General features: G+C 31.5%; 2 protein-coding genes across 3 annotated transcripts in view; both read left to right on the top strand.

Annotated features, from left to right (window-relative positions):
- The first annotated feature begins 6743 nt into the window (after positions 1–6743).
- LOC128169110 (galactose-specific lectin nattectin-like) lies at positions 6744–10350 on the top strand. Of its 2 annotated transcripts, XM_052835281.1 has the most exons (7): positions 6744–6944; positions 7032–7156; positions 8048–8073; positions 8210–8289; positions 8819–8903; positions 9699–9911; positions 10231–10350. In XM_052835281.1, the coding sequence occupies exons 1-7, from the start codon at positions 6780–6782 to the stop codon at positions 10242–10244; spliced, it is 708 nt and encodes a 235-aa protein (XP_052691241.1). In that variant the 5' UTR covers positions 6744–6779; the 3' UTR covers positions 10245–10350. The 2 variants fall into 2 exon arrangements, with proteins under 2 accessions (XP_052691241.1, XP_052691245.1); XM_052835285.1 differs by lacking the exon at positions 8048–8073 and having other exon boundaries at positions 7032–7149.
- Positions 10351–12947: 2597 nt separating this feature from the next.
- The window catches only part of LOC128169127 (perlucin-like protein), a 29623-nt gene continuing 21543 nt past the window's right edge, over positions 12948–21027 (top strand). The window contains exon 1 of the mRNA XM_052835292.1: positions 12948–13115. Coding sequence (XP_052691252.1) covers positions 12948–13115 — 168 coding nt within the window. The remainder of the gene's footprint in view (positions 13116–21027) is intronic.

The raw sequence follows: 21027 nt of genomic DNA, 5'->3' as shown, positions 1-21027 counted from the left end.
ATCTGCAAAGTATGCAGCTGTTAATACGGAAAAGAGTTCAGTTGAATGTACGGTGGACGATGAAAGTGTTCGCACGCCTAGTAATAATTCTTCTACATCTACAATCATCATTCTTCCTTTTTTTTCTGTTTAAAAAGCTAATTTTTTGTAACTTTTCAGAACGATATTGTGGTGAACGGTGGGCAGTTATCTCCCTTTCCTTTAAAGTGTACATCAAACGAATTACAGGGCAGTGCAGGAGACCTATAGGGCTATTATTTTCAGGTCTCCAATTTGGGCTGTACGGGTACCACTCGGTTGTTCTGAGGGGTATATATCTCCCTTGATATTGATCACAAGAAGCATTTATATTTCTTGTCCAGGCAATCATTACTACCTTCGAAGTTGTCAATGCTCCTTCAAGTTCTCGATGCATTAATCATCTTATTAGTAATTAAATCATACCGATGCTAAAGTAAAATATATTTTCTGTTCGAGTACTCTCAGTACTTTGATGATTTTCCTTATTGGGCGTTAGCTTCTATTTGCTTAATAGCTGCTGTTAGAGGCTGCTAACTTCAGCATGGTTATAATGCGTAACAATGGAGTAAACTTATTATAATTTTGGTTTCATCATTAAAGCTGATGCACTTGCATACACAATAGTTTTTAGTAGGGGAAAATCGTCAATGCAAGTAAAGTTCAAGGACAATATCGAGTCTACTCTTTCATCGCCAATAAACAGAATTTTGTTGTATAGTGTCTTGTATCTCGAAACAATTTTAATGTGTTGTCGCTCGTAATAATTAGATACATGTAAATATACTTGTTAAGATGACAACCATACCCCGATACAATACGTCAGTATCTTGTTATAAGGAAAGATTTTTATTTTCTAAGATATACCCCTTCCTTCACTTAAAGTTTATTTGAATATGAATTTTAATTTCTTGTTCATTATGTAAACTGCAGTAAAAATTACGTTATTGTAGAGACTATTTCACAAATATTAAACAATTATACTTAAAAACTTTAATCTATAAAGGAGTCATTTTTCTACAGGGGCACTTTTCTTCATGCAGAGTATGCATATGCTTTTTTATGAAAATGACACTTATTCTTCAGGCAAAAGGGTCATTCTTCTACTTAGAATAATGGCCGGAGGCTCATTTTTCTGCGTAGAATAATGACCGGGGGTCATTTTTTTACGTCGAAAAATGACCCCCGGTCATTATTTTACGGGGGTCATTATTCTACTGTACACCGGACGTCAGACACAAAATGGTAAACCCAACCTTGGATGATTCCTTCGCTTACATAGTTAGATGAGGCACCAGTTGGTCGAACGTTGTCTTGAAAAAACCGTCCATATCCGCAGAAATAATTGTGTTTTCCTGCAAATTAAACTGATACAAAATCAAAGTTTTTATCTACAAAACTATTTTTTGTAAACTTTCAAGCGGCATTGTTTAATTATTATTCAAAAAGATAAAGGAGTCAATAAGATTTATATTTAATTTATACATTTAACAATACTGAAATCCAATAGAAAAAGGCGTTCCCAAAATTAAACAGAAAGCATTTGATAGTAGCTAAGTTCAATTGGTTAAATTCTTTCTTTTTTATATTTATTTCAAAGACATTAAATGTCATAAGGTAATATTTACAATAACAGCAATGTGATATACGTATGCATATATAATACATAATTTTTACAGAATTCTCGCTTTACCTTTGTGATATAGCAGATGTCGGCGTCATAAATACAAGTTTTCTAAATTATGATAAAATAGATATCATTTGAATGTATATTCTTTTTATTTTTCGGAAGAAGTTTAACATTTATTTAATTAATGCAATGATAATTTATTTCTTTAATGAAGCTATAATTAATTGTACTTGATTAATAATTATTAGAATTTTGTTTGTACTAATTCAGTATCGCTGCTACTAGTGAATGACTGCTTGCCTCATTATTCGTTCTTCATGTGATCTGGCGTTTGGAGCGGAGTCTATAGAAAACTGTCGGGTATGTACAGAAAATATCAATCCTTTAAACAAAACAAATCACTTCTTAGATCTTACTCGCAGTCTGCAGGCACGTAGCATCGTTTTTGAAAGTTGGGGGGGGGGGGGGGGCAGACTCATCCAAAAAATCTTGCCTGGTCGGACTCTGCTAGTATTGAGATACGCGTAAATTGACCTTTACGTTGTATATGATATACTTGTACCTATCAAATATTTAGTCTAACTTGTCAATTGAATCGAATGTTTACATGTAGTACATGCACTGAACGTTCTCTTCAATGTAAGATTATCCTGACAGTCAAGGCAATTTCCCAAATTGTTAAGTTCCTAATATATTTTAGCTTGAGATTGATTTTTCAGTCCCATCCACACTTTGAAAAAGTTGTTTTCTTTGAGGGGTCAACCAATAAGTCACCAAGGGAACATTCAATTTTCCCCTTCTCTAAGCTACTGAATATTTGGGCGTCCTGTGATGAAATCACTTTTATTTTGTTTTTTTCCTTCAATGTGTGGATTGTCACAACCTGTGGCTTTCAAAATACACAAAAAATCGAATTTTTATTCAAATGACAAAGTTACAAACCTCTTAACTACACGACAAAGGCCACTTTGAGAAATCTAATTGTTTTTCCCCAGAAATGGCGATCAGGAGACATAACTGTAAAGTGTGCATTAGTCTAATAGATCGATCTGATGGATTACATCATATCGGACAACCTTAAATCGACTAAAACTTATTAGATAGTTAATTTTAGATTAAAAAAAGCACTGATGAAACATAATTACAATGCAATTCTACCTCGAAATTATATCTACAAACACCTGTTACGTTTAACGTGATCCATATTTAGTTGAAAAGACTTTTGTTTAGGGTATAAAGAGGTAAAATATGATTCTCAGTTTTTTTTATTTGACATGTGTTATTAAATAACAAAGTGGTAGCTCTGCGTCAGTATATACCCGTTAGTCAATATTTAAAATGATCAAATTTTAGGTAAAGGTAGCTGTATGGTATCACAAAGTCACGTTATACCTCCTGTCAGCTGGGTTTTTTTGGGAAGAAATTAAGTATTATAACGAGAGTAAAATATGAAGTTCAATTTCATTCATTTATTTGTGCAGGCCTTGAATCAGTTTGGTTATATTTTGATTATTTGTAAAGCACATTGTATACAAGTTTTGTTTTCAATGTTTTTTTCATAAACACACACACCCTCTGTCAACTCTATATATACACATACATGTACATGTGTTTGTGACTTTTCTATTGACGTGCAAGTATACCTTTTTATTTTTATGTTTCAATGTATTACATATAATTGTGACATTTTTGTATGATATATTCACACAATAAAATACTTTCTTAGGTAATTCATGTCAAATGTGGGATATGATCATATGAATGTAGCGACACTGCAGAAAAAAATTTTCTTGGCAGTGATAGCTACCTTCATAACTATGTAAAATTAACAAAATTAGTGTTAATATAAATTAGTTCATTAGTTAAAAGAAACAGCCAAATGATCTTCAATGGAAACTTGAAACAGACTTTATAATAATTATTTCTTGGGCGCCAGTATTAGTCCAGGGGTCACGATTTTAACAATGTAGTATCTACACTATCTAGGTATGCTTGCATAGTGATCTCACCAATTACAGCATACTAGTTTTTGAAAAGATTTTAAAATATTTACATACATTTGTATTAGGATAAGATTGAATTTTTACTTTGTAGATATATTGTATACATATTAGAGGTATGCATAGGTATAACGTGGATTTCGACTTTTAGCTTAAATAAGCTTTTCTGATCTTTTTTTTATCCGGCGTCCGTCTGTCTGTTCGTCTGTCTGTAATCTTTTTCCATTTTTTACCTCACGAGATGAAAACTCGTGACCTTTTTTTATCACTCTTTGTTCGGCGTCCGTCTGTCTGTAAACATTTTACGTTTTGGACTTCTTCTCCATAACTACAAATTTTAAACTTGGCACAACGCAACATTTTTTGAAGGGATTGTTTGTTTTATTAAAATAGAAAGGACCACGTCCACATGTAAGTGAAGATATTTAAGAATTACTAAAAATTCACAATCTATCTCTCAAAATCCGATCATCCGAAAAGCGGAAACTTGGTAGTTAGCAACTCCAATTGGGGTAGATTCAAGTTTGTACAAATCATGATCCCTGGGGATAGGTTGGGGCTACAATGGGGGATCCTATATTTACTTACGAATATAAATTGGGGAGAAATCTTTAAAAAATCTTATCGGAAACAAATTGACCGGAAAAGCTGTAACTGGTGTAAAGGCATACTAGCTCGGACAGTGTAGAAATCATGATCTCCGAAGGCATGCTGGGGCCACAATGAGAGGGAGGGGGTCAAATTGTTACATTGAAATATATAAATATCTTTTAAAAATCTTCTCAGAAAATGTTTGACCAGAAAGGCTGAAACATGTGGTGTGGAAGAATCCCCGGGAAAGGAAAATTTAAGTTTGCTAAAATTATAACCTTGAGGGGTAGGGTGGGGCCATGTTGGCTTTAGTTTAGCAATAGTCGAGTACTCATTTATTCTTTAAAAACAATATGTGTCCTTTAAAAAGTTATACCCCTATCACAAACACAGTATTTAAACATTTACGTACCTTATGTACATCAAAATCGAAAACGATTTTATTTTATCTCCTGTAGAAAATGTCTGATTTTCCTTTTTGTTTTTTTTACTAACACATAATTGTGCATAAATAGTTAATAATTATAAAGCCAAACGTTTTAGGATGATTATTAATATAATCATTTTTTTATTTAAACAAATCTCCAATCTAACATTAAAATAACATAAAATTGGTCTTCTCGTTTACACGTATTACCTAAATATTTTTATCTAAAACAATTGATTGATCAGACTAATATACAAGGCGATATAAGACACAGCAAGAATCATGACACGGACTATAACATATTGATAAAAATGCGAAGAAAAGAAAGCTGTTGATTTAATTTGTAGCCAACACACTGATACATAAAGAAAAATAAAAAGCTTATTTTTTTTAAATTTATAAAGAATAATCGACTTATTAAGTTTAAGTCAACGATCTGGCCTGGCAATAATCGAGTACTCAAATACTCGTTGTAGGGTTGTCACGGTTGTAAAATATCGGGTCGATAATTATTTTGGTACGATTTTGGGTTGATCGCTTCGGGTCTAATTTAAGATAAGAAATAATTATCTAAACTTCATATGTTTTCCCCTCTATTTCTTAATTTCTTAAAATCAAACATTAACATAATGACGATTTTCTTTACCAGATATACAAATTATATTTGATAATTCTTAAACATTAAAAATATATAAAATAATTTCACCAAGGATAATTTATTAAACATATTAAAAGTCATATTTACTACAAAGGGTTATTGAATAATATTGTAAAAATTTTGATTATGAAGTTCATTTTTGATAGTTTATAAAGTGTATCTACGGCCAATTTTTCAGTTGCTGCATGTATTTCGATTTTAGATATTTTAATGCTTCTTTCAATAAATAATTTTTATAAATAGTTACAGGATATTTGATAATTTATATAATTAATTATCAAAATAAGTATGGTTTAAAACAAGTACAATTTTATGGCATGTTCGTGTATTTTTGAGTTGCAGGTAATGCATACCGTGTGTTCTTTTTTCTGTAACCACGCAAATCTTCCCCATATTTTTCTGCATGGATTTGACGTCTGGCTTTCCGCATTAATCTCACTACTAATGAATCCAGAAAATTTTGACCCTAAACTTTTATATTAACAAATATTAAGAACATGTTCGATGTCCGCATCGTGAGCCACCATTTTGTTTAGTAAACTGGTGTTTCTCCTTCATACACAAGTAAGTTAAATGCTACTTTTATTTAGAATGGGGGATCAATCATTTACATATGACCGGGTTTATAAAACTCAATGTTTACTACATACAAGAGGTGTTTTAGTATTTCCACAATAATTAACCTTTCAGTTTCGACGCCATTTTTCATAGTATAAGAATTCTATCTCACAAATGGTAACCGAACCGAACAAATTGTTCTGCGGTTTTCGGTTATTTTTGTGACCCGTGACACCCATAAGTCTCGTTGACATCCCTAGTTTACTTATATGCATGCATCTTTTCATATTGCTGATTCTCAATAACTGTTGTATAGACTGTGGCCCCTTGAAAATTCTTGTGCCCCACGAGATTTTAAAGTTTGATACAGATTTTTATATATCAGCAATTGTTTTAGATCTCGAGAACTGCAATGCTTAATATATGACATGGCTATAAAATCATTATGGTCAATGTTTAATATGAGAATATCTGGAGACAAAAAATCTCTTTATACAGAATCTATTCTACTACATTGTCCAGATATTCTGTATCATATGACTCATTAAAGCTAATGGTCTTTTTTAAATAAATATTGCTGCTCAGATGAGCAATGTTGCTTATGGGCCTCTTGTTCATTATAATGCAAATAATACCAGTTGTATTATAAAGTTTTGTTTGCAAAAGGATATAGGATACCCGTTTTGCAGCGGATAGGTAGTGTTAATGAATTAAGGGTCGACAAATGGATTATGGATATTGTTTACACAAAGAAAACCTGGTTTGTTTTCACATTGACATTTTTTCTTTTGTAAATTCTTCACCCACAAACAACCTGTTACTACTTACATGATCTACACAATGTAGAAATACATACCCCTCTTTATCTGTTGACATTCTACCCGATAGCATCTAACCATGCGTTTTTTGGAGTTCTGTATTTTTAGTGCATTACTTGCACTGGTCTTGTATTCAATGGCATCTGATGCAGCACACAGTAAAGACGATGTTTTGATGAAACGTATCTCGGATCTGCATTTTAAACTGTTTTCTTCCATGAAAAAGAAAACAAAAACGATGAAGGTTTGAAAATGTGATAAAATTTTACTGTCTTTTTTGTTAAACTTGAAACGTTATTTATTTCATACCATGTTATCCCTATTTCGACAGGCTGCTGTCTTCGAGACCCAGTGCTGTGCATCAGGCTGTACGTTCAATAGTTACAAAGCTGGTGTACCCAGAGTCTGCAATGGACAACTGTTAACACAACTGAATGAGATCCAATCAAGTATTAAGGACGTTGTTTACTCAGGGTTTGAGTTCTCAAATTCGGATTGTTATAAAGTTCAATTTCATGAGTAAAATTTGTTCTAACCACTAAAAGTATTGATGAAATGAATTATTATTGACAAACCATTCAATATTTTTACTATATTATGGAATTAGGCTCAAGCAAAGTTGGACTTTTAGCAAAACAGAGGAAATTCGGACTAAAATTTTCAGATTTTGTTTTTCACTGACATATTTTTGGTAGTACAGTAATATTCAAAGTTAAGATTTTACTTGTTAATTAACATAATTTTGCATATTTTCTGTTGGTTTTATCTCACTTTTTCGTTAAGATATTCGAATGGCACACAATACAACAATATTGAAAAATGCCTAAAAACGATAAAAGACACCATATCTCAAAATTTTGATCATTGACCTCATATAACTTTTAATGCTACAGAGTAACGTCAATATACCTAGTTTAATGCTATCAATGTTTTAGTATTATCATCATTCAGTTTTTTGTAAAATTAAATAAAAAGAGGGTAGGAATTTGAAAACTGATAGAGGAAATTCGGACTGGAGTATTCAAAAAAATTGTGAATGAAAAGTTATTGCTTTGTGTCTGTTGAGTGTCACTGCCATTCATTAACTGCATTTCATTTTTAAAAGAGTTTAGCAATTTGTGTTATTTTCACAATTAAGAAAATTTCAATCATAGTGTAAAATTTTTAGGGACTTTTCTTAAATTTCCAAAAAATATTCAATGACCATTATCTCAAAAAGTAGGTCATTGACCTACTTTTTTGAAAGTAAAAAATAGCACTCCCAAGATAGGTCTTTAACACACAATAGATGGTTTTTCATTATCATCAGTGGAATTTTTTTTCATTCTGAGTAAACGTATACCTTAACAACATTTGGAAAAAGAAACCTATTGGTTGGTGCATGAACATCTGGGGTTTTTTTTACTTTTTTGATATCCGTTGTGTACATTGCATCTAATATTTCATTTTATAATGTGAAAAATTATGTTACAAATTCATTTTTAAATGCATTTGTTTGAATTCAAATAGCTTGTAAACACGGATGGAAACGGTATGGCGACCACTGCTACCATTTATTCAGGGCAAAAATGAATTGGTTTGAAGCACAGGTAAACACTTAGCTTAGAATGTATTAAAAATATTTTCCCGAAAAATGTTTTCATAAGCGCACGACGGGACCCAAGGGACACGTGCATTTGAATATGTTAGAAAGGTAATGTATTTTTTAAAATACATATAATCTGGAAGATGTAAATCCTACAACTTTACCATATAAGAAAATATATAAGTCGTATCATATTATTTTGAATCGATGAGATTAAAAATAAGATTTAAGCATCCCAACTTACTGGAGCAATATAAATCATATCTATGAAGAAAATATTGATATTGATATATAATATTTAAGATATATTAGTTAATATGTAATTAAACTATAACACAAAAAATAGTGGAAAGCAGTCTACAAAAATGTTTAACTGATAAAAGTTGTTTCAAAAGTTTTGTAAACATTGCAATATCGTTTTGTGAAGCCCAGTTAAAGATTTTTTTTGTCAGCAGCCTCCTTTATTAGAATAACATGTTTTTTGCTTCAAACTTTGTATCTTTATATTGAGAAATGATCCATTTTGTTGAAAGATTTTCTGCAGAAAACAAGGAGCATCATTGATACAAATAAATAATGCAGGTGAAAATAGATGGCTTACTAAGAATTTTCCAAATGGTAAGTGAAATCCGTAAGCAAATCTAATTTTCTCCAAACGTATGGATATGGATGGATGGTGAACACTATTTTTAATAAAGTAACGATAAATCAATTTTAAGATTGATATACATCGGTAGTATAATATTTTATTATATGTTAAGCTTTGCCCCCTTTCTAAAGTGTTTTTCGGGGAGATCACATCAGTGAGATCGGGATTTTTATGGCTTAGTTAAAAGATTAAAACTTTTGAAGCAAACAAACGTATAGAAACCATAAGAGACATACTTAAACTTAACTTGCAGTGATAATTCCGCCATTCCTCTATATATACCATTTCCTCTCTCTCTCTCTCTCTCTCTCTCCTCTCTCTCATTATATATATATATATATATATATATATATATATATATATATATATATATATATATATATATATATATATATATATGCTGCATATTACTGAGGAAATAACGAATTATAGAAAAGGGTATTTCAGAATACACTATCTGGACCGGGCAACATTATTCAAATTAATGCTTGTAAACAAATATACTGATAAATCCCTTTTATATAATCTTTTAGACTACGTTAAGTACTCTATTAGAGAGAGAGAGAGAGAGAGAGAGAGAGAGAGAGAGAGAGAGCAGTGATAAAGAAAACGAGTAATGCGAGCTCTATACTCTATATTTACTATCGCCTTTTCATTTGTAAATGTTCACGCATTTATTTGATTATGTAAATTACCTTGGTAAGTCAATTATGTGCAACTTTCAACTTTCAAAACAATTGAAATACACGTATAACTTCAAACAGTTCCATACTGGATTGATTTCACTGACAATGGTACGGAGGGGAAATGGGTGACATTGTCTACCGGAAGAAGTGAGTACACAAGTTGGGATCGTGGACAACCCGATAATTGGCGTGGGAATCAAAACTGTGCATACAACAATTTCAGAAAACGCGCTGGACGTTGGGACGATGGGGGATGTAAAGCTAAATTTCAAGCCATGTGTGAAGCATCAGGTATATTCAATTCTAAATGTTTTTCAAAACTGTTTTGCTCATAATAAGAAGTCGTCCCTTTTAAGGGCTTTAAGATATATATATACACAGTGAGGGAGTTAATTTTCCTTGCCAACATTTGCTTCAGCTTAGAATCTTTGGTTTTAGAGTTGAAAAAATAAATGTCTACACCAGGAAGTTAGCCTATGTAATCAAGTACTTTGCAGCATAATAAGCGTGTTAGTTTTATGAAATATGTATAGGATTTAGTGAAGAAGAATGCTTATTAGAAAATCTTAACAAAGAAAATTACTTTAAGATTACTTTCTTATCTTTCCAGGTTCTGAATTCTGACCATGGAAGATGGAACATAAGCACGGGTTTTAAATAAATTGAATCAAATTAATTGATAACTTTATTAATATGAAAAACAAAATAAAATCTCATGTGGAAAAGTCAATATGTTTTGGTTTTTTTTATCTGAATAAATATTTACTTGAGATTTTGATGCTGATCAGTTAAATGAAACATGAAAGAAAAACATACCACCATTTATTAAGCCTCGCAACCTATTTTCAATATTACTTATGTAAATCTGCATTCCTTGCGTTGAATTAAGATTAAATAATATATTGTGACATATCTATCTGTATTATGTATTTTTTCCCTCATTTCGTAAGACATCGGATTTTATTTTACCTCAGTATAATAATTCTATATAACGCGTGGTCTGTTCGAGAAAGTCACCTGACAAATATTCCTTTTAAAGGAATGATCGGCATAAAATATCATTGGTCAGCTCTGTTTATATAATATACGCAACATGCAGTGAACTATATACAGCACCGTTTTATTGATTTCCGAAATGGCAAGGCATGAATAACCTTTACTTTTAGTAGGCGAATTATAATTCCGACTAATATTCCTTCGCATATGTGAAAAAAAACGTGATTTGAATCTTTATGTATGTAACTCTGTAAATGTTTTATTTTCAGGGTAAACGGATAAGGTTACCGTTTTAGTAATCTACGTCTAATTAAAGAATAGGATTAGAATTAGGATTAGATAGAATAGAAAAGAATTAAATAAGGTTGTCATTGCATAGTAAATAAAATAAAGCAAGGCGCAATGCGTGCGCAAATAGTTAAATTTGCCTCATATGGACACAACTGTGATCGGCCGAAGCCGATCACAAAAACTTCGTGTTCTACCAGGGAATAAATATTATATTCCACATCTTCGGAAATCTCAACGGATAGAAAGGCAGATATGAGCATACGATGTTCACAAATATTACTTAATCTAAAAATTTTAATCCCTTTAGAAAAATTTAACTGTGATTCGAATTTATGAAAGAAAAGAACACTGAGATAGAAAATCAAACATTCCTCACGTTATTGCTTTTGAAAGTTCAAAAGATTATTGTATAATCATATGTTGTAGCATAATAGTTCGGAAAACATGTACATGTTAGATTTATTCCACAGGCAAAATCAAATTTTCCCCAGGCGATGCCCTCGTAAAATATGTACATTCTTTAGGGGGAATAAATCTTAATTTTTCCCTCACCATTATAATGTTTGCATAGCGAATGACAAAGCAGAACCACAGGCAGTTTAATAGGCAGGTTTATTCGTTTGTCTGCTTTACTTTAAATGAATACAATGAATATTTTTAACAAGGCTTTAGTTTCAAATATCACATTAATAAAATTTATTCTGAAATATTTCTTAAAATTATCTTGATATTTTACCATATTAACAAACATTACATGTATATTTTTACACTTGCTAATGTTTTCCCTTACATAACCCGGTTTGTGCAATCTGCTGTTATTCCTGCATAACATCATCATTGGTCAAGAGGTCAAAGTAGCGCATGAATAATCTAGGTCACTATTTTCTTGGGCTCAAAATAACCGACTTTTGCTAAGACATACCTAATATCGTAATAAAAAAAACCCTCGGACTTAATGGGATTAGATCACGTGACCATCCCGATATACATGTACATCCAGAAATGTATTCTCCTTTGAGAAGTGGACAGGCATAGCCTACATCCACTTCTCTTCGCAAGCCCCCATATTTTTATTCTGGAAATCGTGTAAATGTCGGAACCGAAGACGGTCTACGCTTCGACCAATGTTTCGACTCGACTTAACAGACCTATTATTTCTACATTTTAAACATTATCGCATCCATGTATTACAAAAAATTCAACACTAACCCGTTGTCAAATAATTTTCCCAACTTCTACATTAAAATATAACGGCTTGCGTTGAACACTTCTGGATTTCTAGGGTTGTGCGCAGAAACGTATGGTATGAAATTTTTGACGGGTTTATTTTTTTACTAAAAGTAGACGCTTTCTTTCATAAGATTTTGCTTTGTTGATTCCGTTTTGAATCAATTGTATGGGATAATTTCTTTGAGGTGGTAAATCTTGTAATTCTGTGAAACGAAGTTCTAATATTTCTGTATCGGAGATTATTGTACATAAACGCATTACTAAATCATATGGAATATTATTCCCGGTGTGTCTAGGGTGGCATGAGTCAAATATAAGATACTGTCTAGTATCTCTTATTTTGTAGAAACATCCATTATTAAACGGTGTTTTATATATATATATATATATATATATATATATATATATATATATATATATATATATATATATATATATATATATATAGAAGCTTTCTCTAAAATCCAACTGACATAAAATCAATAAATACATTTTCCTCCTTCAAATAGCTGTTAAAAGTTGTAAGTTTGAGTTTGATTTCCGTATAATTTATTGGTTTCATTTCAAGCCATAGGCATACAATATTTCAATTCGGTAAACTTTATAATAATCAACTCATATTTCGTAAATAGCTATTTTGGAATACACGAATGCATTGGTCAAAAGATAATTATAATGTAATTCTATCTAAATATCTATATTGTATTGTAATCAACAAACACCTGTTACGTTTTTCGTGTTCCAAATAATATATATAAGCATTTCTGAATAAATCTAAACATATATAATATTACCATTTATCATCTTGCCATGCAGATTTTTGAAGTTAGCTCCTACTGTGCATTCCTTGCACTTGTTGTCTGTTTTGCGGCATCTGATGCAGCACCACAAACTGAAGACGAAATGTTGATGAAAAACATCTCGGACCTACATTTCCGATTGTTTTCAACCATTCAAAAGAAAACAAAAATGATAAAGGTAAAAAAGAATAAAAAAGACATTTCACTACAGCTTTAGACGGAGTTTTTCCTAATATTCATACATTAAATGTAATTCCTAAAATCGACAGACAGCTGTTTTTGAGACCCAGTGCAGTGGATCAGGCTGTACGTTCAATGGTTGCGAGTCTAGTGGATCCGAAACCTGTAATGGACAGATGATTACAAAGTTGAATAAAATAGAATCCAGTATTAGCAACATTTTGGAAAGGAAGCCAAAAGTAATTGGTTAGTGTTTTATTTTTGTGTTTTGTTCTGCTGTAATGCACAATGATGTTTTCAAACCAATCATTTATTTTAAGACACGTTCTTCGTTTCAAATATTCATATATATATATATATATATATATATATATATATATATATATATATATATATATATATATATATATATATATATTCATTTCTTACCTTAACAGTTTGTAAAGAAGGGTGGAAACGTTTTGACGGACATTGCTACCGTTTATTCAGTACAAAAATGAATTGGTTTCAAGCACAGGTAAACTTCTATAAAGATATAGTTTAACAATGCACTGAAAAAAGCAGCATCAATAGAATTTCATTTTTGTTATGAGTTATTGAAACAATGCTATTAAAATAATATTGAATTGTAATATATATATAAATATATAAATATAAAATATGTGTTTTATATTTATTGGTTCATTTTTAGCAATTTTAATATTGTGTGCACTTAAAAATTAAAAAGAAAGATTTTGAGTTACTGATATTCAAGTATCAAGAAATTTAAGAAACAGTTACATGTAGTCATATACTTGTATCCATTCTAATAAAGATTGAAAATGCATTTATTATTTATGAAGCATATTTACTAGATTTTCTGTAGAAACAAAGGGACAAATTTGCTTCAAATCAATAATGCAAACGAGAATAAATGGCTCACTAAGACGTTTGCAAACGGTAAATATATTTTTTCTCAAAGACGTCGTAGGTACCACCTTTTATACATTTGCCTTATACGAGATATGATCATTTTCATTTTTTTAACATTTTCCGCTTAAAATTTGTTTCATCACATTTTGATCCTTGTTAAGTGTTTTTAATAAATGCGACAGTGAACAAAAACCATTAATATATAGGATGTTATGACCCACAAAAGACGAGGACCTAGACCCAACCTTTCAGTAGCATGTATAAAAGTAAATTGTCCTCAACTTCTTTTAACATAACATCATCACGAACTGCTTCTATTTAGGGCATGATGTTTTTTCATGTATAGGAGTTTTAGAAGGACCGGTATTCTTAAGTGTTTATTTACCTCTGTTCAAAATATTCAAACCATCAAAAGCATATTCAACAGACACGCGTTAGCATATTTTGATCGTTGTTTTAAAGAAAAATATTCACTTATTATTGGATACAGTACAATATTCTGAACATTCAATTTTTAAAATAATTGTATTAAACAGTTTTGTATTGGATTGATTTTACGGATTTTGGCATGGAGGGGAAATGGGTGACATTTTCAACTGGTAAGAATGAGTACACTAACTGGAACAGTGGACAACCCGACAACGCTGGTGGGAGACAGGACTGTGCGGTCAACAATTATGCAAATCGCGCTGGGTATTGGGCCGATGGAGGATGTACCGCATCGATTCAAGTTAGTTGCGAAGCATCAAGTAAGTTCTGTTCTTATATCCCCTTCAGAACATTACCTCTATCAAATGAAATATTTAATATTCTTTCTATTATAGTAATTTTATTATTAACATATCGGGAGATCATTACATGAAAAATGTTTCTTCTTTACATTTAGATATAGAGTTTTGACCCATGAAAGATGGTAAAAAGGTTTTGAGTAAATGAAATAAATTGCCTTAAATCAAAACATTTCTTGATTTTATTTTTTGTGTTCTTGTGTATGCATGTACACTTAACAACATTTCTAAGTGTTCATTCTGAAAATAGAATATTTTGACAAATATTAAATGAAATGATTTTTATTTTGTAACATTCATATTCCGATATGTCGTCTCAACAAAAGCCCACATAAAATAAAACATTACTGATTGAACTCAATTAGCCGTGACGAAATTCAAACAAAAAAATGGTGTTTTCAGCACGTGCTTTATATTAATGGCACATTTTTGCGATTGCAATTATTCTTAAATAATAGTCTTAAACGAAAAAAAAACAACTTTAAAAGTACAGGGTGACTATTGGGGAAAAAAGCTGACAGAATGTTGGAGTCTGAATTACTATTAGGTCAGGTTGTACGCACTAAAATCTATTGTTCATTTCGTATTGTTTCAATACTAGCATTTGACAATTGTTCACATAATTTTAGATACTACATGTATACAATTGTATCCTTATTTCCATCGACAACAAACAACAATCCGAAAGCTTTGGGGAAAACTCTCACAAACCGGAATATTTCATGAGTTCATGTCCAGCAATGGTTAAGGTTTCGGGTCTTGGGTGGTATTTCCATTTCGCTACATTATTATCAACAACTTGAGATTTAGATCGAAATCAGCCATCCCAACGGCAAGAAAAACGAATGTGTCTATTTAACATGATCAATACATTATATTGGGTGAACACCTAAACTTTGATCTGACAGTGTCTAGGTGATTAAATGATTTAATGTTTTATAACAATATTAATCAAAGTACTGAAGTGTTTCTTTATGCATATTGTGTAGTAAAGACTGAAAATCTCAATATATATTCAATCCCAATTTCTTCAACGCGCAGCAAAGTACATGTGTAGCGAAATGGAAATTGATGCACATTGTATGTGTCCAAAATGCATAGTCTTGTTTTTAAAACACGTTATTAATAAGAAAACTGAAAAAGATAGACAATTCTCTCGAAATTTAAAAAAAACAACAAATACCAACACTTTTGACAAAACGTGGCTCTTTGTGTAACTATTTGGTATAGCGGAAACTTTTACTTTGACGCTGTTTGGTTTTTTGTTTAATTTTGAAGTTGTGTTATTAATAGTAACATTGGCGATTTGCCTGCCTACAGCCAGCACTCTGCTTTCAGCATAGCCCGGCTAAAATGGAATGCTTTCTTTTGATGTTTCATACGGGTGTAAAGGTAGCTAGCATTGCGGACAAAATACGCATTAGCGTTAGTTCAGACAGCCAGCAGGGGCGGAGGTAACAGAAGGTTAATTTTTTGGTGCCTTAATCTAATTTCTTGACTTTAGTAAGTATTTGACAGTATAAGAGTTGGTGCAATGTTTGTGCTTAATATACGTATATACTAGTATCAAGGTAATGTGTACCGGTAGATCCCCTCAGATTGCCATGTTATATCATATTGGACACCCATATATACTAGTATATAAGTTTGCTAATGGTTGTTTCGGTATACACTAACATACTTATCAAAATATGATTACAACAACTCTATTTCTAAAATCTACATGGTGTGGTTATTAAACCTATATCTGATCCTTTTAACGCATTCCAAATAATATATAAAGTAAATCTATGTACATGTAGATATGTATTACCATATATGACATTATAACCATGGGATCTTTTGAGGTTAGCATTAAAAGTGCATTATTTGCACTGGTTGTCTAATCAATGGCTACTGATGCAACACCACTCAGTGAAGACGATGTTTTAATGAAACATATCTTGGAACTACGTTTTAAACTGTTTTTTTCTACTAAAAAAACATTTTAAAAAATGATAAGGATAAAAACATTAAGATGAGACTCTGTGTTCTTTTTTAACATGAACATTAATTAATTTTCATCTATTTCTTATTTTGAGAAAGTTAAACAAGATTCAATCAAGTATTAACGTCATTTGGAAATGGAAGCCAGCCGCTTGTTTAGTGCCAGAAGTTGTAGTTTTTGTTTTGTTTGGGGTTTTTTGGTTGATTTTGGTCGGTTTGTAGTTTTTTGTATTGCACTGCTTTTTGCATTTTGTTTATACCAAAACTTTATGTGATATTTAAAAGATAATATTTATTCATGTTATAACCAAGCAGTTTGTAAGCAAGGTTGGAAGCCGTCCAATGGTCACTGTTACAATTTCAGTACCGATCAGACCCAACCTAACACCAGAGTAAACCCCAACTAAACCCCGGGTTTACTTTTTGGGTTTACTCTGGGTTTACTTTTTGAAAACTTGGGTCCACTCGGGGTTCACTTTGGGTTTACTTTGATATTGCTTTTGTGGTCAAGTGTATGCACTGAAGTGTGAAGCAGACTAGTATTTTATCTTACCATCCTACTGCCTGTTTGTATATTCTGAATACACAGATAGCGTCTGCTTTCAGGGGTATACTTCTGACTGGGTTTACTCTCAGTGTCCACTCTGTATTTACTTTGGGTTTACTCTGGGTCTACTCTAGTAAACCCGAAGTAAACCCAGAGAAAACCCAGAAAGTGAACCCAGGGTTTAGTTGGGGGTTACTTTCTGTTAGGTTTGGTCTGATCGGTACTGTATTTTGCGCAACAAGGAATTGTTTTCAACACAGGTAAGCGTTCAATTATAGTGGCATCTTTCATTCAATTAAATTACAATAAAATCATCCTTTTTCGGTGAATAATACATACATAGATTTTAATTGTTATTGTTTTTAATTAATTAAACCATACACATATCAATTTTGAACTTTCAAAATACATGAATGTTTCTAGCTAACATTTTCATGTAAGTACATTTTTGGGCAATCAAACATGTTAACAAGGAATTGTTTAATTTGCTGAGAGTTCAAAGAAGAGCGTTCTGTTATTTGACCTTAATGAACTCTCAATCCTGGGGTTCGACATAAACCTAATAGGATGTGCTTAAAATCACTGATCATAAACTTAAGGTAAGTGATTGCAGTGGGTCGTAAACAGTGGGGTGTGTATTTACGCTTCATCCCAGCAGCAATGCAAATCTTCCTCGCTGTATTCCAAACATCAGGGTGCAGAAGTCTCTCATTGATGTATTGGTTGAAAAATCTAGATTTGAAGTATTGTAATCTGTTTTTGTTTACAAATGTACACGACAGCAGTCTTCATTATAAGTTGCGTACATTTTCTTGTCTGTATAGCTGTCATGGACATCTATGCCAACTTGATCACCTTAATCTGCTGTTGATGAATCTTTTTGTAGCGTTTTAAGCTGTTATGCAGCATATTGGCCGGACAAAGCTGTCAAAATTCAACTGATGGTAAAATTTTTACCCTCTGGTAACAATGGTAACTCTGGTATATATATATATATATAGGGCATGACAAAGAGGAATGTTACAACAAAAACTGGAAAAAAATATATAATGATATGGAAAACTGTTTGAATCATGGAAACGCAGAAAATAAATATTATTTGGAAAGTCTTGCATAATTAACACACTAGCTATATCAAAACTTATATGCATAGCGTCTATTTTATGCCTCCCAGGGAAGGAATTCTTAAAGAAAATTCAACGTCTCATATTTAATTTCGTATGGAATAAATCAGAAAGAATAAAACGCAATACTCTTATCGGCGATGTAAGAAATGGTGGTCTGGGTATCATTGATGTAGAAAGTAAACTCAAAGCTTTAAAAGCGGCCTGGTTACCAAGAATATTGAAACCAAAAGGAGTTCTGTATAATATACTGAACGGTTTTTGTAACAAATATAATATATTTGCAATTTTCGGGTAACGTAGACAATCTAAAATTTCCACTGTTTTATAAAGAAATACTTTGTGTTCTAAATGAATGTAAAATTTCCCGATTAGATGTAATGTCAAATGTCGATATACTACGACAGCCGATATGGAACAATTGTAATATGCGATACAAAGGAAATGTATTATTTTTTGAAAATTGGGTTAAAAATGGCATCCTATTTGTAAAAGATATACTGGATGATAATGGAAAAATTCGAACTTTAGAAAGTTTTACCAATGTTTTAAAAGATAGATCTTATTGGTTATGTGAATATAAGACTATTATTTCTGTGTTAAAATCAGTGTTGAGAAAATATGATTTTGCAAATACAAAATTTGTGGATAAGAAAATTGGTTTAGATCTTTATTTTCAAACTGGCTATAATAACTTGAATGGATACAAAAATTTTATAAAGATGAAGTTTATAAAACCTTGCTACCAGACAAAACTATCGAAGGAGTTTGAAATTCACGATACTCAACAATGGGAAAAAATATATGTCTGTAAAATTTTAGAAGTTGGAGATAAACAATTATCTGACTTCAATTACCGACGACTTAACAATATATTGTGTAATAATGCATATTTATGTAAATGGAAGGTAGATGTGAAGGATGTGTAACAAGATGGAAACAAGTAAACATTTGATTTATGAATGTAAAAATGTGCTAATGATATGGAGGTTATTAAGTGAATTTCTTTCTTTTGATGTTTAATGGAAACATATTATTATAGGTTTTCACTTAGAAAACAATAGAAAAACTGCAACATTAATTTTTTTTAATATCCTTAATAGCACTGAGAATATATAAGTATAAAATGTATTGAAGATTAGAAAAAATAGATGAAAACGAAGAAGGTCTTAAGACGCATATCAAATCATCTCTGTTAAATTACGCATCTGTTTTACGTTTGAAGTACAAATCTAGAGCAAGTTATATCACTGATTTTGCTCGTATGTTGTAAAATATTACTATATGTAAACTTATATTATATATAATTATACATTTATAGATAAAGTATCTACAGAGAGGAAACCAGTCCTCCAGTAGCGCTGTCTATAGGGTATGTGAATGAACTGTAACGAAGAAGTGGTGATCCCTATAGACAGCATATATCTACATGTTTTGTTAGAATTCTTCAAATTTATTTAGTAGTACTCGGATTTACATGTATGAGTTTTGTGATAAACCCTATTATTTTTATTATTATTATTATTATTAACACTATTTATCCTTTTTAAAGCAATATACATGTACCGTAATATGTAACTTAAGAAAGAATATGTTTATAATTTCATAAAGATGTATGCATACGACCTTATTTAAATAGTTTATATTATTACATGTTCTGTGATTACTTGTGTCAATGCTAATACTATCATTATTATCGCATCTATTATATCTTGTTTGATAAAATGTTGTTTATATATTGTATTTAATGACAAGAAAAAATAAAATTACCAAAAAGAAAAACCCCTCTGGTAACAAAAGGGGTGGACAGAATGTACCATACAGCATGGCGCAAGACCACTGGTAATGATGGTACTGGTAAAATCCCATCGGGATACTTTTAAATCTTCTGCAGATCAAGTATCTCAAAAATATCTTTGTGAGTTTTTGGTTTTGGCAGACCATGTCGGGTTCGCTCTTTAAAGAGACCATCCAAGATTCCAATACTGTGAAATCATTAGAATTCGTGTTGGCTCAGTTTTCGTGGTTTTCATGGGTAGCCCCCCCCCCCCCCCCCCCCCCCACGAATTTACGTCCTCCATGAAAACAAATTTTGAAAGAGTAAGTTGTCTTACTAAAACTGAAAACCAACAGATCCTTGAAATTACATCCCCACGAATAAGCAAAAAACCAACAATCCACGAAAATTGGCCCCCATGAATTCAAACGATTCCACAGTAACTGTCCCAAACTCTTCCTTGTCACAGACTGTATTTATATCTCTTCGAATGTTGGTGATTTATTTGTGTTCTGATATTGATCAAAGTGTTTAAGTGGTACAAAAACTCGTCGACAAGTTTTTCTCTGAGTCTGGCTTTACATTTGAAACACGAGAGATCATAAGCGAGAGTTGACACTTTTACTGTTTGCGTATGCATGTCTAATGTAGTACCATAAACCTCCATGTTCCAATTTAAAAAAGAGTGAGACTGACATTGTGTAATTCTGGAGTATTTGTGCAAAAAATCTTGACTTTCAAAGATTTTTATAGTATTACCAAATTGCATCATAAAC

The sequence above is a fragment of the Crassostrea angulata genome, chromosome 1 (genome assembly GCF_025612915.1).
Source record: "Crassostrea angulata isolate pt1a10 chromosome 1, ASM2561291v2, whole genome shotgun sequence".
NCBI classification, from domain to species: domain Eukaryota; kingdom Metazoa; phylum Mollusca; class Bivalvia; order Ostreida; family Ostreidae; genus Magallana; species Magallana angulata.
Note: the sequence above shows the minus strand (reverse complement) of the source record. Positions and strands in the feature narration are given on the sequence as shown.